At 51.3% G+C, this 26,028-nt stretch overlaps 2 protein-coding genes and 1 pseudogene across 3 annotated transcripts; 1 reads left to right on the top strand and 2 right to left on the bottom strand.

The window, feature by feature from the left end:
• The first annotated feature begins 1,679 nt into the window (after positions 1-1,679).
• Positions 1,680-4,601, top strand: LOC133628400 (synaptic vesicle membrane protein VAT-1 homolog; annotated as a pseudogene).
• A 12,097-nt stretch (positions 4,602-16,698) lies between these two features.
• On the bottom strand, positions 16,699-20,458 carry LOC133628526 (large ribosomal subunit protein eL27-like). 2 transcript variants are annotated; one of them, XR_009820734.1, is made up of 6 exons: positions 20,375-20,458; positions 20,174-20,256; positions 19,851-20,020; positions 18,321-18,431; positions 17,346-17,978; positions 16,699-16,788 (listed from the first exon to the last, which is right to left on the bottom strand). XR_009820734.1 is itself a non-coding variant. In XM_062016806.1 (5 exons), exons 2-5 carry the CDS (start codon positions 20,252-20,254, stop codon positions 16,740-16,742), a joined length of 411 nt encoding a protein of 136 aa, XP_061872790.1. In that variant the 5' UTR covers positions 20,255-20,256; positions 20,375-20,458; the 3' UTR covers positions 16,699-16,739. The 2 variants fall into 2 exon arrangements, 1 of the variants encoding a protein (XP_061872790.1); XM_062016806.1 differs by lacking the exon at positions 17,346-17,978.
• Positions 20,459-20,527: 69 nt separating this feature from the next.
• Positions 20,528-25,038, bottom strand: LOC104559463 (RUN domain-containing protein 1). Its single transcript, XM_062016565.1, is given in 7 exon segments — positions 20,528-20,613; positions 20,893-22,160; positions 23,142-23,243; positions 23,498-23,696; positions 23,974-24,132; positions 24,883-24,979; positions 25,025-25,038. Coding segments are annotated over 6 exon segments (1,437 nt in total). The 3' UTR covers positions 20,528-20,613; positions 20,893-21,294.
• Positions 25,039-26,028: the final 990 nt, after the last annotated feature.

The raw sequence follows: 26,028 nt of genomic DNA on the forward strand, positions 1-26,028 counted from the left end.
GGGTCAGCTGTCCTGGCCATAGTCCCTCCCAAAATCATGCCCACTCACAGCTATTGGTGAAGGTGGGGGAAGGAATGCTGGAGGGACAGCCCCGATGTTGTGCAAGCGGTAGTCATAATATTGATATCAACAGTAAGCACAGCACTGCAGGAGCTGCTGTGGAAAATCACTACCATCCCAGACCCATTACAATTATATTGTTCAGCGATGTAGCTGTTATTGACCTTTTGTTGTAAACTCATGGCCATGGGTAAAAATATTTGTTTTCTTCATGTACCTTTAATTTTGAAATGTGTTGCTAAAGGCTGTCTGGTCCAAAAAAGAAAAAGGGGGGAATTGTAGGCACAAATGTAGCTTGGACCAGCCAGCTTGAATAAAGATGGTAGGGACAAGTTAATGCAGCTGGCAAGTTACTTCAGAAACAGGTGCTGCAAGTTAATCCATTGGGCCCTGGGTGATCTCATGGGCAGAAACAGCATAAAAGGAGGTAGCTAGCAAAGGAAGGGTTGCTTTGAGTCAGCTCTGTTGGTTGTGCTATGTTATCTGTGTACATCTCTGCACATGCATTACCTAGACTCTTTATGTCTTCAAGTGAATATTGCTTGCACCACTACAACAACTCAACACGAGCTTCCTCCTTGTTCCCAGTGCAGCCATCCAGATATCCATAGACGTGCCCCAAGGCAGAGCCAGATGATGTGCAGCCTGTTCCAGGCCTCTGCCCTCCTGGCTGCTTTCCTGCCTTTGTGCTCTGCTTCCTGAGCAGCCCCAACCATCCTCCTTTGCGTGGCTCCAGGGCCAGCCCATCCTGGAATACAGCCCTGCAGGATAAAGGCACGTTCAGACAAAACTCTTGCATTCACCTGAAGAGTGGGACTGCTGTCACAAACAAAGGCTAATACATGGGCTGGCCAGAGCCTTCCATCAGATGCTGTCAGCAGTGCTGGTAGTGCCCTGCCCAAAGCAGGCCTTGTGCCAGGCTTTGCTTGGCTTGGGAATTCTGGAGCACTGGAGTTCGTGGAAACTTCCCCAGTACATGTTTTGGCTATCCTTTGAGTGGTCTTTGCTTTCTTTTTGGGGGATGAGTAGTTTTCAGGGGTTCCTTGACTTGTGTGACTTGATGGCAAGTGTGATACATGGGAGCTGGATGTAGACCCAAGCAGTGAATTCAGGGAAAGGACTGCTGTCTGTTGGCAGATGCTTCCTCATGAGCAGGAGAGGCTGGATCCATCGATCTGTCTACACAGCCTGCCTTATTTGTCTTTAGCTACGGGATTAGAGTTCTACTCCTCCCTCTTGTCTGTGAGTCAGTCCACGCCTCATCTCCACTATATGCAGCCATTTCAGGGCTACTAGCAGAGAGATGTTTATTAAACCTCTCTCCAAGTGACATCAGTTACAATAAATTGTAGAAATAGCTCAGCAAGATGACATTCCAGCAAAACAGCCGTTTCAAAGGTGTGTCCAGAAAAGATGAAAGCAGGTTGTTTCCTTGAAATGAATCATCTAACATAGGAAAAAAAAAAAAGTGGGAAAAAAGGTGGTGCGGAGGAAGAGAGACCCTCCATGCAGTGCAGCGTGGCCAGGGGACTGCGGGTGGCCGGACTCCGCGGAGCTGCCGTCCCGAGGGCTGCGGCCCAAATGAGTTTTCGTTAATTAACGGCCCCGGCGGAGGGTGTATGGGCACATCTGCCCCCACCCCCTTCTCCTCGGCACCTGCCGGAGAAAGTCTTTACTCGGCGGCCAAGCCGGAGAAGCCCCTCAGCGGTGCGTCCCCCGGGACACCGGGCTGCGGAGGGGCGGGAGGCGGAGCCGGGAAGCGCAACCCCTACTGCCGCGGCCCCGCTCCGCGCCGGACCGTTCCGCCCTCTGGCCGCGCCCTGCGTCCCGGCTTTTCTCCGTCCGCCGTCGCTCCTCTCTGCTATGTCCGCTGAGCCAGGTCCGCTTGCCCCTGCCTCCGAGCGGGGTCCCCGCCCCCGAGCCGCTGGTGAGCGGCGGAGCACCGGGCGCTGGTGCTGATGGGTTTCGGTGGCTACGAGACGGTGAAGGTGCAGACGCGGCGGCGGTCCGCGGCCCGGAGAGGTCTCGGTGCGCGTCCACGCCTGCGGCCTCAACTTCGCCGACCTGGTGAGGCGGCGGGGACTGTACGACCGTCTGCCACCGCCGCCCATCTGCCCCGGGATGGAGTGCGCCGGAACCGTCCACGCCGTCGGTGACGGCGTCAGTGACCGACAGGTTCCCTGAATCCCTGGTTCGTCCTGGTTCAGTTTGGTTCGTCCCCGCAGCCCGCAGGTGGCCCCGCCCCGCTGCCCGCAGGTGCGGCCCCGCCGCCGCCCCGCCGGGCTCCAAGCCCTGGGAGAGCTCGAGCGGCGGGAGGCGGCGGCGGCCCGCGGGTGACCGTCCCTCCGACGGGGCAGAGCCACGCTCCCCTCCTCGGGATCACGCTAGCAGCGTCCGCTGCGATCCTGCCCGCAGAGGCTCCGTGGCGGCCCGGCATTAGACAAAGCCCTTCGACAAAGGGGCCGCGCTGTCCTTGCTCGGGCCGAACCTCCCGCCGCCCCGGCTGCCCTCACCCCGGAGCGGTGAGGGGACTGCCGGCTTCCCCCGCCCAGAGCCGAGATCTTTGGGGTCTCGGGTCGTGTTCCTCGGTGTTTTTGCATGCATCAATTTTTCTTCTTAGTGGTGAGGATTGGTAGGGTGTTGGGCTAAAGCATGACCATGCTGTTTCTGAATGTGTTTGTGTCTATCATTTTATACTGCATGGATATAGAAGGAAATGGCTCCAGCTGCCACAGAGTTGACCAGGGCTACCTCAGAGTGGTGAGGTGTGGGCATGAGCAGATTATTTGCTCTTGATGCCGGGTTCATGGCCCATGATCCTTTGCCTGCAACATTTCTAGGACTTTGAGGGACAGAGGAGTTGGCTCTGTATGTCCCAGACCTTTGGGTCTTAGGGCTGTTATAATGATGGTGCTTTAAGATGATTCTTGGGTGTGCAACTAGCAAAACAAATCATCTCTAAGAAAATCCCAATGTGTCAAAAATTATCCCCTCCCCATGGAGGAGATCATCTTGATTTATTCAAGTATAAATGCTAAACCTATACATTGAGGAGCCTTTATGCTCTCTGTCTCTTGACTACCTGCTGTTTTGCCGTCTCTTGTACAGTGGGATAAAAGCAGATTTTGGGGACTTCAGGCCTGAGACTTAGACCTGAGAGGTTTTCCTAAGGCTGGACATTCCTTCTCCAGGGTTGATCCTGTTAAGTATTTCCTCAGGCCTCCTGCCTGTTGGCAAAATGATGCTCATGAGGGGCAACAGTAAGGTTTCATGGTGTCCAGACTTCTGCTGACAGCTTGGGCAGGATGGGCGGGACATGACCCCTATCTCCCTTACCTTGTTGGGGGTCTGTTGGTTTGGGAAGCTGGCAATCAGGCAGCACCCTGAGTGTAAGCCAGAGCCTGGGGCACCTGCAGCCCCTCTAAGGCTGCTGGTATGTGCCCAGGTCTGTGATGAGAGGTGCAGTGGTTTGCATGACAAGTGGAGCAGAGGCTGCAGATTCCCACCTGAGCCCAGGGATGCTGCAGACCTCTGCACAGAAAACAACTTGTGTACCTGGTTCAGGGTGTGATGACTTCTGCTAGCCTGGGGCTTGTTTCAGGCTGCCTTGTCCTCTGATTTTAGGTTGGTGATAAGGTAATGGTCCTGGCTAGGTCAGGGCTCTGGCAAGAAGTTGTGAATGTACCATCTAGCCAGACTTTCCTGATGCCTGAAGGAATGAGCTTTGAGGAAGCGGCTGCTCTTGTCAACTACCTATATGTCAACTACCTACAACTTGCTCTTGTTAACTGCCTATATGATCCTGTTTGACTTTGGAAACCTGAGACCCAACCAGAGCATTCTCATCCATATGGCTGCAGGTAAACAGTTCTTGCCAGGCCATGCTGAGACTTAGCCTCAATGTGCAGCTCCTGAACGAGTGACACAGATGAGGAAGGGATCAGAATGGGGGTGGACTGACAAAGCATCACTTGCCAGAGCCACGGGATTCATGCTGACCCAGGCACTGGCAAATGCTGAACCCGTTTCCCAGCAGCTGGGCTCGATCCTCCCCACAGTGTCCCAGATATCAGCCTCCCTGCCCTCCCAGTGCTGTGGGGATAATTTACTTATCCAGAAGCTTTTCTGCCTGCTGGGGCTCTTTGCTTCAAAGTCTCTCACTGCTGGTTTTCAAGTGGTGTGGGAACTGCTGCCATCCAGCTGTGAAAGACTGTAGAGAATGTCCCAATTTTTGGCACAGCGTCTGCCTCGAAGCATGACTCACTGAAGGAGAGTGGAGTCACTCACCCCATTGACTACAGAATGATGGATTATGCAGAGAAGGTCTGGAAAATCTCTCCCAAAGGTACCTTGTGCTGGAGAACTTTTCTGACTGTCTTGCATTTCTTTCAAGTGCAAAGAAACTTCTAGTGACTTAATTCCTTCCCTCAGGTGTTGACATTGCCTTGGACTCCCTGGGAAGATCTGATACATCCAAAGCACTTAACCTGTTGAAGTCAATGGGCAAAGTCATCACTTATGATGAGAGCCACATGCTCTAACTCCAGCTCCTGTGTAGGAGGGGACCATGTGATGGAAGGGTGGGCATGGATCTGCCTGGGAATGCTCCTGAGGCACACAGCCTCGAGGGAGCATCACTGTTGCTGATTGCTGTGTGTGTTGTGGCTCTGTCTTTTCACAAAGATCTTTAGGATGCTTCGTCAGGGTGAGGCACTGAGGGGAGAGAGATTTATGCCTTGTCCTGAGAGCTCTGGTTATAAACTGCAAGGCATTTCCGTCCCATGGTGAGATCTCTCTTGGGAGTATGAGCTGGTGCCTGCAGGGCAAGATGGAATGTCCTCCTGAGGAACAGCTGTTTTGTCCAGGATGATGCAAGGGACAGCACTCATAGAGCCTCGCTTTTCTTCTAGAGGATTTGTGGGTGATGAGGTTTGAGGCTACTGAATATGCCCTGAAACAATGTGATTTTTTTGGGTTTTTTTTTTTGGGGGTTTTTTTTTTGGGGGGGGGGGTTTGGGGGTTTTTTTTGGTGGTTTTTTTGGGGGGGGTTTTGGGGGTTTTTTGGGGTTTTTTTGGGGGGGTTTTTTTGGGGTTTTTTTTTTTGTTTTTTTGGGGGGGGTGGGTTTTTTGGGGGGTTTTTTTTTGGGGGGTTTGGGGTTTTTTTGGGTTTTTTTTTGTTTTTTGGGGGGTTTTTTTTGGTTTTTTTTTGTTTGGGTCTTTTTTTGTTTGGGTCTTTTTTTGTTTGGGTCTTTTTTTGTTTGGGGTTTTTTTTTGTTTGTTTGGGGTTTTTTTTTGTTTGTTTGGGGTTTTTTTGTTTGTTTGTTTGGGATTTTTTTTTGTTTGGGGTTTTTTGGGTTTTTTTTTGGGGGGGGGGGGGGTTGTTTGTTTTTGGTTTTTTGTCCTGTAGCAGTGTGCTGCTCCTGCTGGCCCAGCTGTTGCAACCTGAAGAAGCCTGTCTGTAGAAAAAGGGCAGTGCTTTCCTGCCAGCCTGGCTGGATCTCACTTGTAACCCGCTCTTGCTGCTTGCTGCCTCTCTTGCCAGCATTCCAGTCTAGTTGTGTTGCTGCTGCCCTTCTAAGAGAGCAGTTGTTCTATATTTTTGCAACATATGGGTGCCAATAATCCAAATTCTGCCTATCTTGAGGCCAAGACAGGGACCTGATTTAAGGTCGAATGGGCAGATCCTGGTGTGATCCAGCTCTCACTGCTGCCCGTTCCCGAAGGAAAACACAAAACAACCGAGGTCGTTTTATGCGGTGCTTTATTGAGGGCCCTAGGGACCTGAGGACTAGTGTCCAAAGTCAGAGCCCCCACTAACAGAAAATTTCACAGAGTTTATATACTTTCCACAAATGATTACTTCATCAGGTCCCCGTGATGTTTACCAGTTTTCTTAGACTTTAGGATTATGTTGTGCTCTTTCATGTAGTTACTTGAGACTATGCTTATCTGAATCCACAACCAGAAATTTCCATAGATAACAAACAGGTAAACATTCGAGATAACGATTTCTTTGAGAAAAACAAGATTCAGCGTTCAGCATTCTTCACTAATCTCTTTGCTTTGTTTAAGCAAGAATGCACAAGCTCAGCATGCCCCACTAGTTCCCTAGACTGCTAGGTTACATCAACATCCCACACTGCTCACTAGGCCTCGATACAGACCTTAGCCTAACTACTTCTAACTTTCCATATACAGTAATGCTAACAACATTATACCCTGGGGTCCATGTCCATTCTCCCTTAACCACTCCTCCACATGAACGTACTTTCCTGGCAGCTGCAGCACTTGTTGGCTCTGCAGCCAACTCCAGGTGCACTGTCACAGGAAGAGCCAGGAGAGCTCTAAGTGAAGAGGGCCCAGAATTCTTGTCCCCAGGTGTGGGATGGAAAAGAACTTTAGCTCCAGCTGGAGGGTGCCAGGGCTGGCCTATCACGTCACGTCACATCATATCACATCACTTCACATGATCTGCCTTGTGAGCTGAAGCAAAGGGAGGCACCAGCTCTGCCATTGTAGGGGCCTGAAAGAGCTACCTAGGCCAGGATTTGTTGAAGTGGAGCCTGTGGTTCTCCTCTGTTTGCTAAAACATCCCCCATACACACCTTGAGATGAGCTGGGACATACCTGGCTTTGCCTCCATCTCAGGAGGTTTTGTGTGGGATGTCACAATGAAGAGGAAACTCTTCATTGCAAGACTTGATCTGGAATGTCAGCCCATGCTCAAAGGCTTTCTTCAGCAGCATTGCTGTCTTCTGCCCCTCTCTGTTGTCAGGCAGGAAAGCACAGAAATTTCCCCCTTTGTAAGGGTGTCCTGGGTGGGGGTCACTGACCTTGGAAGAGAAAGAGAGCATTTTAAACAACCACCTGAGTGCTGTGCCTCAGAGCTGGCTTTTGAGAGTCTGTCTAACTTGAAAATACACAGACAACTGTGGCCCACATGGGTTCACTTTGAACTAAACCTATAGACCATATGCTCTTCAAAAGCTGCTCTCAAACTTGGTGTGGAGCTTTTTGCCTTCCACAGCTGAAAATCTCTGGTACTTTGCATATGGAGCTGGAGCTGCCCTCCCCCTGCTGCCACACACACACTCACCCCCCCCCAGATACACTGACAGAACATGGGGGATGGGAAACCCCGTGTGCATGCCATCAGAAATGTAGGCAACCTGGAGCATTGGGTCTCAATAGTAGCCAGGCAGATGCTGAGACAGGGAGGAGATCTTGAATGTCCTTGAGATCTTACGGCTTGGGGCAACTGAGGAGGAGCTGCAGCAAGTTGGCTGTGTACTGTCCCCTGCAAAGCATGTCCTGCACAAGGAGCGACCACAGGTTGCCTGGCAAGTCACACCTGAGCCCTGGCAAGCATCACACTGGCCCAGAAGGGTCTTGCTGCTTTCCTCTCCAAGGCCAGGGCCCCTCAGCTGCTGTGGGGAGAGGTCAGACTCCTCCTGCACATTGCTCCTCCCTGTTGGGAGCAGGGCTCTTTCCTGCCCCCTAAGCTCAGATGCAGGTGACAGCTTGGCAGCAGACTTAGGCGACTGAGTAGCCCTAGCCCTGTAGAGCCAGGTGGGCAGGGAGTGAGGAGCATTGTCTGCAGCAGGGCCCAGCAAGCGCGACTGCCCCATCGCTTTGGTGTGGCCTCCTCTGTTCTTGTCTCTTGCAAACTGGAATCTGTCTGGCAAAACCTGCTTTAGCTGAGCAATGTTGGGCTCCCCCACAGACCGCTTTGTCTTTGGCTGTTCCCGGGGTTCCCTCAGACCAGCAGGACTTGACTTCTCAACCACACCAGGGCTCAGGAGGCTGCTTCCTCCTTGCACAGTCCCAGAATCCACACAGCCATCAGCCTCCTCCTGCCCCAGTGCCTGCTGGAAACTCCAAGGGCTCGGGGGCCTCTTTTCCTCAGCCTTGGGCACATCTGACTGGTCTTCTTTATCGTTAATGTTCGGGTGCTGCAAGACTCCAGGCTGTTGGGAAGGCCTGCACCCAGCACCATGTCCTGGCTTCTGCTTGGATGGATGGCATTTAAATGCCATCTCTGCTCCTGGAGACAAGGATGGAGACTTAAGGGCACAAAGCCTCCTGGAAGAAAACACATGGAAGGCCTCAGTCACCCCTGGCAGCATCTCCTTGGAGCAGGCAAGATAGAGCTTGTACTTGTCTCTGCTGAATCCAACCTGGAGGGTGTTTCCTTGCAAAGAGGCTGCACAGTTCACTCAGGACACTGTCATCTGGCCCATCTACAGCCAGCTCTGAATAGCTCACACTGACACACAAGGTCAGGACATTTCTGCACCAGAGCTTCCACTTTCTATTTAGCCTGGAAAAGCTTGTTCCTGTCTGCTGCCTGCAGCAACAGCACCATGCAGTGCCTGGAGCAACACTCTGAGATCTGCATCCCTCTGTCCCTGCACAGCTCATCAAGAGCAGTGCAGCAAACGTCTTTCAGGTAAGATCACTACAGAAAGTCCAGGCTCATTCCTTCACTCACCCTGCTGCCTCCTTGGGACTCTCCTTTGACCTCGACAGGGAGAAGCTGTTGGAATGCCTCAAAAAAGGCTTGGATTCAGAGGGTTTGCAGTCTAAAGCAAAAGAGGTCCTTGTCATGTCAAAGGGACTAGATGTGTTGTGCCTGATGGGACCGGAGCTTTTCGCATACCCAGGATACTGCCAAGTGCTGTTTTCCTTGCCTCCCAAGGCAGACAGAGCCTTGTGCTTTGTAAGTTTGGCACCTCCATTCACATGGTCCTGTTCTTTGGGAACCTTCTGCTGAGACTCTGCTGCTGACTCGAAAACCACATCTGTTGTAGAGACACAAGGCTGGTACTGCAGGGTCAGTACCATTGGGTCACTTGGACCTTGTCATGGTTTGACATGACAGCCTTTTCTGGTAAGGGGGAAGGAGCTGTAAAGATGGCTCCTGTAAGAAGTTGCTCAAAACTCTCCCCACTTCTGGGGCTAAGCCAATTAGACACCTCCACGATCACTTTTTAAGAAGAAGCCGGAAGAGGGGGCTTCTTCCTCCTTCTTCCCATTTCTTCCTTCTTCTTCTTCTGGCTGGTGGTGGTGCAAGGAGGAGGAAGAGTGAGAGAAATAACCTTGCGGACTCCAAGGTCAGTGATGAAAGAGAGGATGAGGTGTGCTGGAGCAGAGACTCCCCTGCATTCTACGGAGAGGACTGGTGATTTATTTTCATTTCTTTAAAGACCCCGAATCAGCGGTAAAGACTCATTTTTATAATGACCCCATATCAGGGGCAGAGACTCATGTTGCTACAAACTCCGAGCCAGGGACAGTGATTCACTTCATTAAAAGCCCCGAGCCAGGGACAGTGACTATGGCCAGAGGAGGCCGTGTCCTGTGGGAGGGACCCAACCACTTCACTGCAGACCCTGAGCCAGGGGCAGTGATTTTCTTCATTAAAACTATGTACAGAAGAGGCTGTGTCCCAAGGGAGGGACCCAATATCCACAGCTGTAACTGTGGGAAGGAACCCACGACAAAACAGCTCATTAAACTTATGCCCAGAAGAGGCTTTGTCCCGAGACAGGGACCCTGTAACTGCAGAAACTGCAACTGTGGCAAAGAATACATGCCAGAGATATTCACTAAGAACTGCGTCCCGTGTGAGGGACCTTGTATTGGCAGAAGCTACAGCTGCTGGGAAGCACCCACACCAGAGAAGTTTGTTAAGGACTGTGTCCTGGGGGAGGGACCCCATGTTGGAGCAGGGGAAGAATGCAAGGAGTCGTCCTCATCTAAGAAGAGAAGCAGCAGAACCCACCACATCCTCCGTTCCCTGCCCCCCTAAGCCGTTGAGGGGGGAGGAGGTAGAGATATCGGGAGCAGTGAGCTGGGCCCGGGAAGAAAAGAGGGATGGGGGAGTGAAATCTTAAAGTGCTGTTTGTCATTTTCTCATCATCCTACTCCCTTTTTGCTTTTATTCCATTCTGTTTCTTGTAGAATAAACTTTCCTACTTTCCTCTCTAAGTCTAGTACTGGAGTCTGTTTTGCCCTGAACTGTAATTGGCAGCGAGTCCTCCCTGCCCTTGTCTTAATCCACAACAACCTTGGTTATCTTTTTCCTCCCATTTTGCTGGGGCCTCCGCCATCCTAACGAGGGTGGGAGTGAATGGGGGCACTGAGTGAGAGACTGTCATGGTGTTGCTGTGCTAGCTGGGCCAAACCACAACAGACCTAAAGCATCTGTCTCTGAGAAGGGTTTCCCAGAAATCTGATCTTGTCCCAGTGGTGGAGAGTCCTGATTCAGCAGGAGGCCCTGGCTAGCCCGAGACCTGTCAGCATTCAGAGTGCTGAAGTTGGCAGCTAGCTTGAGCTCACCTGTCAGCTCCAACCTGCCTGGGTTGAGCCTTGAGGCTAAGGTGTCAACAGATGCTTTGGGCTTGTGCAGTGTAGCCTCCATAGTTGCTTGATATGAGGGTAGTGTGCTGCTGAGTGCACCAGCTGCATGGGTAGCACCTCTCTTGGTGCTGAAATCCTGAAGGTACTGCTTGGCCTGACACACATCAACAAGGTTCCCAATAGGATAAAGCTGCTTCTTATCCTCATGGCAGAGCACCTGGGGATATAGATCCTGCAGCTCACATATCAGAGCCCTGAGGGCTTGGCTGTCCATCTCCAGTCCTCCCTTGCTGATCTTTCTCTTGCATAAGCTCACCTCCAGGTGCCGGTAAAGCTGCTGCAGGGCCAGGCAGGCCTGTTGCATGGCACCCACTTTCCCAGACACACCTGCAGATGGTTGGAGGTACAGGATGGTGATGCCATTACTGCTGACATCCACTACATCCACATGGTGCCAGCACAGGACACTTTGGTACTCAGCAGCACAGAACCTCTGCACGTACAAGTAAATGTCCAAGTCCATCACGAGGGAAAAGTCCTCCAGGTGTTCTACAGCTTCCCCATCCACTGGGCCTTGTGGTGATGGGACTTTATCTGCCTTCTCACACACCTGGTCCCAATTGGGCAGCTCTGCCCTCTCTCCCTCTGACCCAGTGGAGGCAGGCACTTGCAGGTGATCATCCATCTCTTTGGCCACCTGGCTGGAGCCTGGCAGGAGGATCTCTCCAGCAGCTTGACTCTTGAGGTTCAGGCTCCCCAGCAGGTCTCGGCTGAAGGCCTGCAGCTCAGTGAACAGTCCCTTGACCATACAGTGTGTGCTCTTGAAAGCAAAGTTGAATTGCACATTGCTGTAGCCTTTGTGCAAGTTCCTCAGGAGGGTTTTGCCAGCATGAAGCTTGCAGTAGTCAGCTATCATGTAAGCATGTATAAATAACTGCAAGGAGAGAGCAAGGGAGGGAGAGCAAGGATCAAAAATAACCCCTTGTCATGGTTTGACATGACAGCCTTTTCTAGTACGGGGGAAAGGGCTGTAAAGATGGCTCCTGTAAGAAGTTGCTCGAAACTCTCCCCACCTCTGAGCCATACTCACTTCTGGGGCTGAGCCAATTAGACGCCTCCACGATCACTTTTTAAGAAGAAGCCGAAAAAGGAAGCTTCTTCCTGTTTCTTTCTTCTTCTTTTAGGGTTGGTGGTAGTGCAAGGAGTGGGAAGAGTGAGAGAAGCAACCATACAGACTCCAAGGTCGGTGAGGAAAGAGAGGAGGAGGTGTGCTGGAGCAGAGACTCCCCTGCATTCTATGGAGAGAACTGGTGAAGCTGAGATTTGTTTGCATTTTATTACAGACCCTGTATCACTATGGCCAGAGGAGGCCCTGTCCCGTGGAAGGGACCCAACATTTACAGAAGCTGTAACTGTGGGGAGGAACCCACAAAAAAACAGCTCATTAAATTAATGCCCAGAAAAGCCCATGTCCCGAGGGAAGGACCCTGTATCTGCAGAAACTGCAACCGTGGCAAAGAATCCATGCCAGAGATATTCACCAAGGACTGCATCCCAGGGGAGGGACCCTGTATCAGCAAAAGGCGCAGCTGCTGCGAAGAACCCACACCAGTTTTGTTCGTGAAGGACGGTGTCCCGGTGGAGGGACCCCGTATCTGAGCAGGGGAAGAATGCCAGGAGTCGTCCTCATCTGAGAAGAGAGAAGCAGCAGAGCCCATCTGTGAGAGACTGACCACATCTCCCATTCCCTACCCTCTCCAAGCCATTGAGGGGGGAGGAGGTAGAGATATCAGGAGCAGTGAGCTGGGCCTGGGAAGAAAGGAGGGATGGAGGAGGGAGATCTTAAAGTGCTGCTTGTCATTTTCTCATCATCCTGCTCCCTTCCTAGAATAAACTTTCCTACTTTCCTCTCTAAGTCGAGTACTAGAGTCTGTTTTGCCTGGGACTGTAATTGTCAGTGAGCCCTCCCTTCCCTTGTCTTAATCCACAACAACCTTGCTTATCTTTTTCCTCCCGTTTCGCTGGGGCCTCTGCCATCCTAACGAGGGTGGGGGTGAATGGGGGCACTGAGCAAGAGACTGTCATGATGCTTCTGTGCTAGCTGGGCCAAACCATGACACCTCTCCTCTGAGGCATGGAGGAGGCAAATGCCCCTGACACTTGTCACAACCCCTGCATGGTTATGACAGAAGAGACGACATGATCTGCCAGCTCTGTCCCTCAGCATCCTGCTTTTAAATGAGGTGGGATTGAAAGCCCCAGCATCATTTAGACCTGGTATACATAGTCAAAAGCTTTCTGCAAGGAATGTGAGGGCCAAATGGCAGAGACGTGACCTCTTCTACACACTGGGTGCTCTGCAAACAGTCCAAAGCCAAGAAATCCACTACCCCTTTTGCATCTGAAATGCAGCTGCCCTCTTGCTCTCCTAGAGTTCCAGCTGCAGACCTTCAAGATGTCTGGCACCATGGGCTTGCAGAAAGGTCTGCAATACCAAAGCTAACTCCCTTTCCCTTATTTTCAGTCCTTAGACTTGAAAACATGAGACCTGGCTACTGCCATACTCTCCTGAATCTGGAGGAAGATGCAAGAACTCTCCAGTGCCTCCTAGACACCAGCATGCCTGTCTCCTAAGCTCTCCTAAGAAAGAGAGAGGAAAAATACACCACATGCCCAGCTAATGACATGGCAGAGACATTAACAGGATCCCTCACGTGTCACCAGATGGGCTGGAGAAAGTGTCCCTTTCCTCCAGTCTGACTATTCTTCCTTGCTTTGACAGACACAAACAACAAACAAGCAAGCACACAGCCCGTCATGGCTGTCCCTGTGTTATTGGCACAGAGAAACACTCCATAATTCCTTATTTGAATATGAATTAAAATGGATTTGCATTAAGTCTAATTGAGATTAAAGTGAGCCCGAGCGTGCCTGCTAGACTGGAGAGCCAGCTGGGGCTGTCATGTCTGTGTGGGCAGGAGCTGTCTGCTCCTCACTACCTCATCAGGGCTCAGCTCTCTGACATGCACCATCACTTCTGATGTAGAGCTTTATACTAACATGTATTAATAAACTTTATACTAACTTATTGCATTAGTATAGGTTTAACTGTAAAAGCTTTTATTTTATACAGACAAAGCTATCTGCTTAGAGATAAGCACACACGAGCTTGCACCATGGCTACCTCCTCACACAGTCTCCTGCCCGTCCGGGCGCACTCACCCAGAGCTGCTGGTGGCTCTCAGTCCTGCCATGGCCCTGCATGGGTTGCAGGGGTACAGCTGTGTTCTCGCCACAGGTTGCAGAGGGGTCTCCAGTCCAGCGCTCCTCCTTCCTTCCTCCTTCTCTGACTATGGGGTCCGCATGGTCACCTCCATCTTGTACCACTCTTACACCTCCTCCCAAGCACTTCAAATTTCCATCCTTAAATAGTGCTGGCAGAGGCACCAGATTGGCCCATCTGGGCTGGAGGTGGGTCTGAACCCAAGAGCCTGGAGAAAGTCCAAGAACTCTTTACTGGGTCTGCACTGCAGCCCCCTCCCCCTGTTACCAAGCAAAAGCAGCTCCTCACTAAACCATGACACAAGCCCAAGACAATTCCTCCAACCACCAACCTGGCAGGATGCCTCTTCATCTCTTTTTAAAGACATTTATAGCTCAAAATTTTTATGAAGAAGTTCTTGTTCTTTCTTCGGGTCTTGTGACTTTTCTCTATAGTTTCCTCAGCCTCATGTAAGTTCACACTGTCTTGCTCCAGAGCATGACAAAGTCCCTGCAAGAGAACTTTCCATCAAGTTGGTGAGACACTGCAGACACTGCTCTCCCCACTCCACTGTCCAGCCCCAGTCTGTGCTATGGAAGGAGCCAGGCAGGCCCCAGGCCCCAGTATCAGCTCCCCTAAACTGGGGTGCTGCTTCCTCCCCACTACTGGCTCCCGGCCCAACAGAAAATAAGCTCAAGCTCCTAGCCCATCCCCACTCTCATAGATGTACCTTGCAGTGCTCAACCTCCTGCTGGATGTGCTCATGGATCACTTCCTCGGAGTCGCACCCTAGGACGTTGTCCTGTGGCATAATTACCTAAGTGGCCTGGAAATTAAAACTTACATTAAAACTTATTTTAGAAATCAGCATTGTTCACCAATTGAGGAAAGGTATAAAATCAAAAAGGCTTAAAGGGTGGATACAGCTGCTGCTGGTATGTGAGGAATCCACAATACAGCAATTCATAGAATCATAGAATGGTAGGGACTGGAAGGGACTTTCAGAGATCATCTAGTCCAACCCCCCTGCAGAAGCAGGTTCACCTAGATCAGGTCGTATAGGAACATGTCCAGGCGGGTCTTAAAGACCTCCAAGGAAGGAGACTCCACAACCTCTCTGGGCAGCCTGTTCCACTGCTCCGTCACCCTCACAGTGAAATAGTTTTTTCTTATGTTTAAGTGAAACTTTTTGTGTTCCAGCTTCATCCCATCACCCCTTCTCCTGTTACTATCTACTATAGAAAAAAGGGATGTCCCAATCTCCTGACACATACCCTTTAGATATTTGTAAATGTTAATAAAATCTCCAATCAGTCTCCTCTTTAGACTAAACAGCCCCAGTTCCTGCAGTCTTTCCTCGTATGAAAGAAGTTCCATTCCCCTGATCATCTTGGTGGCCTGCGCTGGACTCTCTCCAGAAGTTCTCTGTCCCTCTTGAGCTGAGGAGCCCAGAACTGGACACAGTACTTCAGATGAGGCCTCACCAGGGCAGAGTAGAGGGGAAGAACCTTCCTTGACCTGCTGGCCACATTCTTCTTGATGCATCCATCTTCTTGATGCAATCCATCTTTTTGATGCAATTCCCTGCAAATATGACGGAGGGTGACAGAGCACTGGAACAGGCTGCCCAGGGAGGGTGTGGAGTCCCCTTCCTTGAAGGTCTTTAAGACCCACATGTTCTTATGCAACCTGATCTAGGTTGACCTGCTTCTGCAGGGGGGTTGGACTAGATGATCTCTAAAGTTCCCTTCCAACCCTATTCTAGGATAATGTCATTTTAATACCAAAACACACCTCCATCCCAAAGGCTACCCACCTCCAAGGTGTGATCACTCCTCCTTGAGTCTGTGCCCTGAACTTTTTGTAAGCTATGCCTTTAAATGCAAGGCGAGAGAATTTTACGCCAATTGTAATAAAGATATTTATGGCTGAAGTCACTCAAACTCCACCTTGAGGGTAAAAAAAGGTATATAAATGGCTAAAGAAAAGGGGGTTATTGGGGGAAGACACCATCACAATCAAGTCAAGGGGAACACGACTGAGATCAGTCAACGGGCTGAGCCTCTCTTCCCCCCATTGGGACACCTCAGGTGAGACTTAAACTAAGTGCTTCTGCAGGAAACTTAGAAATCTCTCTAGAGAGTTTCTCTTTAACTTTTTGTAGCCAGGCTGTATTGTCTGTAACTTTGTGTGCTGTAATACTTATATATCTATTTTTGCACATGCTTTCTTCTGCAGACAGTCACTATCACCAGCAATCCATAAGAACCTGTATATCTGTTGCATGAATAAAATTGCACTAAGTAGCCAGTTGTCACAGTTTCTCACTGAATGCGACTAAACCCTAGAGTGTAGCCGTGCTAGTTCATGAGCACGACTGGACTGAAGGTGCAGTCCACTATCAGTGTATCCAGAATGGTGATAATTCATAGAAGGTGAACGTGACTGGACTGATTGTGGCAAATTGGGCATCACTCAGAACTTACACCTAACCTCCCACCTCAGTGAGGAGAGTTAGAATGCAAGGGAATTTATTTTCTGCCAAATCACTCTGTCCCCTTTTAATGTGATGCAGGCCCCTGGCCTGGGGCAGGTAGATAAAGGAATCCTAAAGGTAGAAGGGGCCCTCAGCCACGCTGTGCCAAGCCCTGGCCACTCCCCAAGCCCCTGCAGCTCAGCCCCTCACCCCATCCGCTTCCATCTCCACCTGGGCACACTGAAGCTTCAACCCCATGGCAGTCATAGGGGAAACCCCTGCCTGCTCAGACCATGCCCTGGGGCCCCTCCTACAGCCTGATGGGGCCTTTGGGACCCCTTATCAATTCCTGAGGGACTCCCGACCCTCATTTCCACTCCCAGTGCCTGTGTCCATCCCATTCTGCCTCTGCACCACCCCCCCCCCTCTTGCAGAGGCCACACAGCTGTCCCCAGCCCATTCTGAGAGCAGCAGAAACGTCCACCCCCACACAGGAAGAAGCCTTGCAAGGCTTGGTTTAAAATACAACAAAACAAAATAGTTTTAATAAACATTTATTGATGCAACTTTGTTACACCTTTAGAAGCGCAGCTTCTGGAAGAACCACTTATTCTTGCCTGTCTTGTACCTGAAAGAGGAGGAAGACAGTCAGAGACTCACTCACTCAGTATTAGTAGCCCCATGCTGTCCCCATCCTCCCTCCATAGCAGGTCACAGCACTTGGCTCACCCAGAGGCAATTCACCCTATCGCTTCAGCCTGGGCTGCAACTGGATCCACTTTAAACTTTTAAATCCCCAGGGGAAGCAAGTGTCAGTTTCCAGATTTTCCTCATTAAGCCACCTCATGAAGGACACACATGCTACAAGGTTTCACAGATGCCCAGAATAGTAATGGTTGGAAGGGTTCTCTGGACCTCACGCAGTCCAATCCCCTGCTAAAGCAGGTTCCCCTCAGTCAGGGAGCACAGGAACATGTGCAGGCAGGTTTTGAAGACCCCTAAAGAAGACTCCACAACCTCTCTGGGCAGCCTGTGTCAGGGCTCCCTCACCTCAATAGTAAAATAGTTTTTCCTTATGTTTAAATGGAACTTTTTGTGTACCAGCTTCACCCCATTACCTCTTGTAATTGCACCTCTTGCACCTCATTGGGTGCTACAGATTGGCCTCATCCTCTCAACACCCACCCTTTAGGGATTTCTAAGGTCCACTCTCAGCCTTCTCTTCTCCAGTATAAACAGCTCCAGTTCTCACAGCCTTTCCTCCTCAGAGAGATGCTCCAGTCCCCTGATCATCTTGGTGGCCCAGTGCTGGACTCTCTCCAGAAGTTCCCTGTCCCTCTTGAGCTGGAGAGCCCAAACTGGACACAGGACTCCAGATGAAGCCTCACCAGGGCAGAGTAGAGGAGGAGAAGAACCTCCCTCAACCTGCTGCCCACACTCTTCTTGATGCATCCTAGAATGCCATTGGCCTTCTTGGTCACAAGGGCACATTGCTGGCTCATGTTCAGTTTATTATCAACTAGCACTCCCAGGTCTCTCTCTGCAGAGCTGCTCTCCAGCAGGTCAGTCCCCAGCCTGTACTGGTGCATGGGCTTGTTCCTCCCCAGGTATAGGACTCTTCAGTTGTCCTTGTTGAACCTCATCATGTTCCTTCTCTGCCCAACTCTCCATCATCCTCTCAGGTGGAGGGCAGCCATCAGGCACATCCCAAGAGAGCAGTCACCCTCCTGGGCAGAGAGCTTTACTACAGCTAAGGCCCCAGGTGGCACACTGTCTCCTCACAGCTCCTTCTTGCTGAGGGAGCTCCTGAGCAAAACACTGAAAGACAGATCATTAATCAGAACACTCCTGGCAAGACATTAGCCCTGTCCCACTAAGCCCAGTGAAAGGCAGTGCATCAATTGGCACTGAGATGCCAAGAGATCGTCACAAAGTCAGTCCGAGCCTACAGCTGTTGGTGAATTGTTCCTTATCTCACACCACCAGCTCCCTGACCAAACAGTTGTGTAATCATACACCAGAGGGGAGAAGGAAAGCACTCATCCAAAATGCGAGGAAGTCAAGGCAGAAGTGTCCAACCTGGGACCTAGCCAGGCCATGGCACTGAGTCCTTGCCCCAGGAAGGGTGCTAACACCACGGCAGAGAAGCTTCCAACTCACCTTTCCTCAAATTTCACCTTGGCTTCACGTCTCGCTTTGCGTTTCAGAGCAGGGTCCCTGAACACATCCTTGTTGACCACTGTTTTGTCCAGGGGAATATCGACAGAATATCTGGGCAGAGAGCAGGAAAGTTGGAAAGAGCCCCGGGTGCTGGTATGGAGTGAAAGCAAAGTGGGCAGCCCAAGAACATCAAATGCAGGAACTAGTGCCAGGTTAAGGGACTACAGCTCATAAAACCTTCTCTGTTCAGGAAGTCATAGAATGGTAGCAGTTGGAAGTGCCTTCCAGAGCTCATCCAGCCAAACCCCCTGCTAAAGCAGGTTCCCCTCGATCAGGGGGCACAGGAACATGTTCAGGCGGGTTTGGAAACCTCCCGAGAAGGAGCCTCCACATCCTCCCTGGACAGCCTGTGCCAAGGTCCCTCACCTCAACACCAAATAAGTTTTTCCTTGTGTTGCAGCTTATGTCCATTACCCCTTGTCATGTTTCTGGACACTACAGAAAAAAGTGTTACCCCATCCTCCTGACAAACACCCTTTAGGTACTTAGAAGTGTTAATGAGGTTCCTCTTTAAATAAACAAAAGCATCCAAAGACATTTAATTCATCCCATAGAGGAAACAGCTACACAGTTCACAGGAGACAAGTAGCTCAACCCAACATGGTGTGTTTGGCTGCCTACACCAGCAGTAGCCACATAGGGACAGGGAGAAACGTCACCAGACTACCACAGCTCCACCAGTACCCCAGATCCTCAGGATCATCTCAAAGGTCCATCTGCTGCCACCTCCATGATAAAAAGGAGAGTATGGCTGAAGTAAGAGACAGATGCCTTGTTCCAGAAATGCATTAATATTTCCCCTCAGTCTCACATCCCTAAGTCCCTATTTTCACAGTGTCTGGTCAGTCAGGTAATTCAGAACCTCAAAGGCTCCCAGTGTTCACCAGAGCACACACAAGAGCTGGGATTGCTGGAAGCAGATGAGGCTCTGCCAGGGATACCAGACTTCAGACACTTCTCATTTGTAGACACCTCCTCAGATTCCTTAAAGAGTTCTACTCCTCCTTGTTTATAGATCCCAAATCTCTATCCTCATTTGCTATTTCACACAAGCATAATTTGGGCTTTGATTGATGAATTATAAGAAAATTGCAAGTAAAGGGTTAAAAGTATTTAGAAGTGCCAGTACTGCTCATCTGTTGTGCAGACACCTGTGAGCAGGAGGCCTTTGAAATCAGCCTGAGAAGTAGCAAGCGGATAGCAAAATGGTTACGTTTTGACTATAAATTGGGGGATCAAGCAGACAAAAAACTTCAAAACAGTTTCAGCAAGGCCACAGTGCCCAAAATGAGACAACTGCTTCATTTCTCTGTAAGGTATATAGTGTTCTTTCATTTTTTGATGTGCATGTTAGGAGAGAACCCTCATGCACCCAGTCCTGCAATAAAGGAATGACAGCTTTCTAAATTTTCTAAATTATAAAGCCAGTAACACCAACCCCACCAGCAGCATCCCAGGGGTCACACTCACCGAGTGGGCATCAGATGGTTGTAGTTGTAAACTTTCACAAAGGACTTGATCTTGGATCTCTTGGCGATCTTCTTCTTGCCCATGGCAGTGGTCACCTTCCGTGGGTAGCGGTCGATGCCCGCCACCAAGGCGTGACTGTACGGCCGGTCTGAGGTACCATCGTCGATGTTCTGAAACGCCCCAACCACAGCCGAAGATGGCGATGGCACCACGAAGCACCATCTGCCGCCGCCGCCCTTAAATCCCGGCGGAGACCCCCTCCCCCTCGCTTTGTCCAGCCTCCTGCCCTCTCTGTCGGCAGCCCCCCGGAGCCCCGCGCTCACCTTCACGATGACGGCCTTACGGCCCGAGTAGCGGCCGGCCAGCACCAGCACCACCTTCCCCGGCTTCATGAACTTCCCCATCTCTGTGGAGACAGCCCGCGACGGTCAGGGCTGGGCCCGTGGCGCTCACATCTGCACCTCCCATCCCGCTGTCCCCGCGGATGGCGGCAGATCCCGTGCACGGGCCCAACCAACACTCACCGATGCTTCGGCGGCGATGGCGGACAGATCGGAAAAGGAAGTAGTTGCCGCTCCGCTGACCTTTCACAGCTTGTCGGCTACATCACTTCCGCGTCGTCCAACGCAGGAGGAGCGACGCCATCGTTGCCCGGCAACGGGCAGGGACGGATGTTGTTCCGTCTGTCGCCCCCACTATCCGCTCCCCGGGCGGGCACACACTGGCGGCCGCGGTCAGGTGAGTCCCTCCCCCGGGGCTCCCCCTATCCCAGATAACGAAAACCCCGGTTATAAACACCCAACCACCACCGGCCGCAAAGGACAAGGTCACCGGGGGTGGGCTTCTTCACAGATGGACACTGCTAAAACGATTTAATGCATCCGCTATAACACACGGGGCTACGGCAACAAAGGCTTTGAAAAAGGACAGAGTTGCCACCACCACCAGCCTAAAGAACAATGGATAGAACACTTCCCTGGATAGCTGAGGCCCCTGACACCACTGTTCTCATCTATTGACACAAGGGAGGGCAGTCACTCACCTCCAGACAAGCTTGTGTTCTGTGAGAGGGGTCATGTAAGGGCATCACTTAAAGCACAACCTTTGAAGAATAACCCCTTGGAGGCAGCACAGGAGCCACGCTGCACAGGCCAAAAGGCTTTCCCTCGCTCAGGGCAGCCAGCCTCACATGCTGAACATTCAGCAGCAAGGCGGGTCTGTTCTCCAGAGCTGCCTAGAAGCACCTTGCCCTGACCTCCAGCAGCTTTGCAGCAGCAGCCTTGTAAAACACAGATTTCCAGCATTGAGAAATCATTAAGATTTCCCTAAAGGCAAATATCAGTTTAAAAGAGCCAAACTTGGTCTTAAAAAGGCCAGACATCTTGGGCCCAGCTGCCTACTTGTGGGGGAAAAAAAAAAAAGGATGATCTCCAATAAAAATACATCAAAAAGCATCTTTGATGTTTTTCAGCTGTTGGACAGCCAGGTCAACTGGGAGGTTGAATTTTAAGTTGATGAGGCTACTGAAAACATTGAGAGCACTCTCAAAGCCTGTGTTTGCCATGTAGCTCCAGGGCTGGTAGTGGGACTGCACCAGAGCTCCAGTTTTGCAGATGAGGTTTAGCCAGGAGAGCAGGCACTGCTCGTTCAGGGCCATACACACCAGAGCTTTCAGTTTTGAGTCTGTGCTGTGCTTGAATAGGTCATGCTCCATGAAGATGGTGTGAATGGCTATCAGCAGGTTCTGTTTGGGGGTGATGGCCACTCCTCCTGTCACAGGCAAGGCAAAGGACTGGGAGAGCTTGCAAGCTGGGGATTCCACAAAGGCCTGTCCATTCTTGGCGTTGTAATACTTCACAAAGAGCTCTCAGGGGTGCATGGTTTGTGGCAAGGGGGTGAAGGTGGGGATCAGGCACACGATGGGTGCCAATACCAGGCTCATTCCTTGAGAGGAGGCATAAAGCCCATGAGCCATCAGGTCTCTCAAAGCAATGGTCAGTTCCTTCTGCACAGCCAGGGTCAGCTCATCTCTGCCTTCCAAGGGAATGTCCTGCAGGTTGGAGGAACTGATGACATGGTCTACCCGCTGGTGTTTCAGAGCAAGCTACCTCACCCGCTCTACTGACACCTCCAGTTTCTTAATTAAGGGGGAATAATCCTTGTTGGCTTGGTCCTTCTGCCAGAGGGTATGAGGATTCTGACCCATAGCACAGCCAAACTGTCTGACAGCAAATATTTGCAGCACAGCAAGCATACAGCACATAAGGTGCAGGCCTGTTTCTTGCATCTTCCTGGCATCTTCTGGGTTCACTGATCAGGTTGGAAAAGATAAATAAGTACTCTCATTAAGGAATCAACAGCTTTGCCTTTTCATACACACCAAGGGAGTGCAAACATCTGCTCCTCCTCCATCACAGATTCTCCTCCTCCTCAGGAGCTTTAGTCAGTGATGCTACTTTTTCTAGTTTCAAAGCACTGAAGCCACCCAGAAAAGCAAATATTTTCAGGGCATGTTCTCAACAATCAGGTCATCTTACAGAGAAGAAATCCTACAGCAGCTTTCCAGGGTGGGCATATATACAGTGAGGAAATCTTTAGACAGCACAATATCACACAGGTAACTAGGAGGTACCAAAACCTTTGCTGAAGGTGATCACTGCCTACTTTAGAGTAGCATCTTCTTTCAGCAGGCTAAAAATATACACTGCTTACTCCTGATGCCATTATTAAATCAAATTTACATGAATAGCCACACTGGGTAGGACCCAAATTCCATCCAGGCCAGTATCCTACCTCTGACTAGATGTCTCAGATGACAAACGGTAAATTTCTTGTAATATTCCCTCTACTGTACCATTCTAGCTCTGATAAATTCACATAAGTAGACAACTCTCAAATTATAAAGAACACTGGATCCATCCAGCTCACTGTATCTGCTCCCAGAACTAAAACTCAAAGAGCATTAATTACAGGGCAGCCCACCAGTGTGTACAAGGCAAGGCTGCTCAGCCTGTCTGCATTTTGCACCATCATAAGTCCCTTCTATCCTGATCTCTGCTGAGGATCAATCCAACCTCTGTGCCACATGTTCAGGTTCTGTGACTCCCCTAATGATCTTATGGATGAAAGGGGTAAAGGAACTGGACACAAACTTTTTCTCAGTGGGAACAGGAAAGCACAGAAACCAAATGTCAGGAAAAAAAGCAAAGCAAATGCTGGTCCATGCTTCCCAAACCTCAAGTGAGTGACAGCAGGAGCAGTGCTGCAAGCTCTGAGCCAAGTAGTGCCCACCTTTGTTTCCAGAAGGCTGTGTATTTGGTCTGTAGGAGCCACCTTTTCTGCCTGCACATTCACAGTCTCCATCTTCTGCCTTCCCAGAGCTTCCAACTTCATCTAGAACAAGAATTTTACACTATTATTTCACACTTGTGAATTCAAGTTGCATCTCTCAAGTATTAAGGTCTCTCAGCACCCTTTTTTGTCAGCCTCTTGTTCTCCCCACCACCAGTTCTGAGAGATCTGTCCTTCCCCATGACCCAGAAACCCTTCCTGCATCCTGACATCTGTGACCTCCCTCCTCATGACTTTGTCAGGGAATTACAAAGCAATTCAATCTGCCCATCTAAAAAAAAAATCTCAGCACTGACCCTGAATGAAGTTGATGAGCATTTCAAGGTCCCTTATCTGTGTCTTCAGCTGTTCCACCAGCTGCTCCTTCATCCTGCCAGGATTAACAATCGGTGCAATGGCAGCATCCACACACTGTTGCAGTTCCTCTGGAGAGAGCATTGCAATATCTTCATTCAAGTCCATGTCCAGTTTCTTTATCAACTCATTTATAATCATCTACAAAACACAAGATCATAGCATGATCTCACCGTGTGGTGCTGATGCCCATGAGCTTTAAAATACTCCTTTACCCACTCATTATCTTGGAGACAGATCACCTTTGCTACACATAGAAAATGGCAAGAGAAGACACAGGACACATTTACACATGCAGATGAACTACTGATACTCTATTAGAGTTGCTGGTTAGAAATATGGACTCACCAACTCCTACAGCTTGTAAGAGGTTTGCAAGTGTCAAGACAAAAAGGCAGAAGGACTTTGCAAGCCTTACCCATTGTCTTTCCATAACCACAGACTGTGGCAGAGAATCATAGCTGCCCTCTTTGTAAGCAAACATCTCCAGGTCATCCAGTTGTGTCTTGAGCTGCAGGATAAGTTCTCTCTGCTTCTCCTTCTGGACCTCAATTTGCTCCTGCTTCTCTTGCTCACTCTGTAAAAAAAAAAAAAAAAAAAAAGTCACCAGTAAAAAAAAAGTGAAGATTTATTGTCAAAGCCAAGCCCAGAGAACAGGATTGTGGTATGAAGAGTGTTTCCCTCAGCTCATGCCCTTTGCCAGCACACATTACACACTAGTCTGAGGAAAAAGATGTGCCTGAACATCAAGGAGAGGTGCCAGCTGCATCACTTCACCTGACAAATGAAGAGCCTCTCCAGACCTCCTGCACCAAGTCCCACCTCAAAAGGCCAGGAAGCACTGTTGCAAGTCACCAAATAACATGTGTATATCAAAGATCCTCTGAGTCACCGCCATATCTCAGAGCAGAGCAGTGACACATGAAGTAGGACTTGAACACGTGTCACTGCGAGCTGGCACCAGCTCATCGAGCACCTGCATATGGAGATTCGCGCAAACCTGCTGGCCCCATCTCTTTGCCTGGAGCCAATCACAACCACAACGGAGTGTGCAAGTGCCTCTGGTCAGCACGGCACCCCTCCCTTTGGCCACCAAGCTCCCCTCAGCGGTGAACAACCGCCGTAACGGGCTGCAGTACACACCGACCCCGGGGCTGACAGTACGGAGCAGAGGACCACACGACGCCGCTATCTCAAAGGAGAGAGTATTCTCCTCACTCCAGAAAAAGCAATCGCTCTGCTGCACCGCATCCCTCCCAAGAGTCAACTAGGCGCGGCCCATGTCCCCCGTCCCGGCAGCGGGTCCCGGCACTCAGTGGGGCGTCACCGAGGCCAAGAAGCAGCGCTCCAGGACAACCCCGGAAGGTGAAGTCCTCCAGGTCGCGGAGCAACCTCTGCTGCTCGCTCGGCCCGGTCCGGGCCACCTGCCGCAACCGGAACTGCACCTGCGCGAAGTGGGAAGCTAGCGCCAGCAGCGCTCCATGCAGCCGGCGCTGCTCCGCCCGCAGCCGCGGCACCGACTATGGCGAATCCTCCACAGCCACCTCCTCATCGTCTTCTTCTTCCTCCGCTATCGTCGCCAACGCGGCACCCACCGACACCCAACACTCCCCAAGGCCCAACGTACCACCCTCCACCTCCATGGCTGCCACTACCCCTATCTAAAGACTGCCACCATCTTTGCCGCCGCGGGGCGGGGCCTGGCGGGGGGCGGGGCCTGCGCGGCGACAGTGCGCTCCCCAAGCAGCTTGGCAGACCGTTTACAGCGGCATCTGGGGGTCCCCGAGGGTCGGGGCGTGCGGCCTGGCGCGGGCCGAGGTGGGGCGCCTGCGGGTGGCCTAGGGGGGGCGTTGAGCTGGCGACTGGGCTGCGAGGTGGCCACTCCACGCCTGGCCCGGCCGGCCCCCGCTCCTAGGCCCCTGACAGCCGCGCCCCTGGCCCGAAATAGCGCGGGGCGGGGTCGACGCCGCCATGGCGAGGTGAGCGCGGCTGGACGGGCCGGGTCAGGCAGCGGCCGGCATCCCAGCGAGGCACACGGTCCCCGGGGCAGTGTCCGATCGGGGTCTCGGGTACTGGCCCAAGGTCCAGTACCTGAGGCACCACCGGCCGGGACCCTTCGGCCCGGAGCAGCGAGGGAATGGCGCTGGGAATGGCAGGGGAGAGTGAAGGCAGGCCGACCTGCTGGGCCCCGCCGGCTGCCCAGGCGAGGGACCAGGAGTGGGGAGCTGCCTGCCCAGCACCCACCGCCCGGGCCCTGTGCTCACTTCGCTCTCGCTGACAGTCCCGGAGCTCGACCCAGGCAGGGTACACATTTGGGACACCTTCCTTGGTCCAATCCCCATCCGGTGCCTTGCACAAGTGCTACTGGGCACCATGGAAATATCCACTGGTCTGCCCTTTCCCGAGGCAACTGACAAAGACGCTGTGGTACGACCGCCCATGGTATGTCTACCTGGAGTTCTGTGTGGAGGAC

Source organism: Colius striatus, chromosome W (assembly GCF_028858725.1).
Source record: "Colius striatus isolate bColStr4 chromosome W, bColStr4.1.hap1, whole genome shotgun sequence".
NCBI lineage: Eukaryota > Metazoa > Chordata > Aves > Coliiformes > Coliidae > Colius > Colius striatus.

Bases quoted from the DNA above. Each gene is read 5' to 3' on its own strand.
- LOC133628526 (XM_062016806.1), bottom strand. From the start codon at position 20,254: ATGGGGAAGTTCATGAAGCCGGGGAAGGTGGTGCTGGTGCTGGCCGGC. The intron at 18,432-19,850 runs GTGAGTGTGACC...CTCTCTGCCCAG, and splicing joins AACCATCTGATGCCCACTCG to ATATTCTGTCGATATTCCCC. The intron at 16,789-18,320 runs GTGAGTTGGAAG...CTCCTCTTTCAG, and splicing joins AAGGTGAAATTTGAGGAAAG to GTACAAGACAGGCAAGAATA.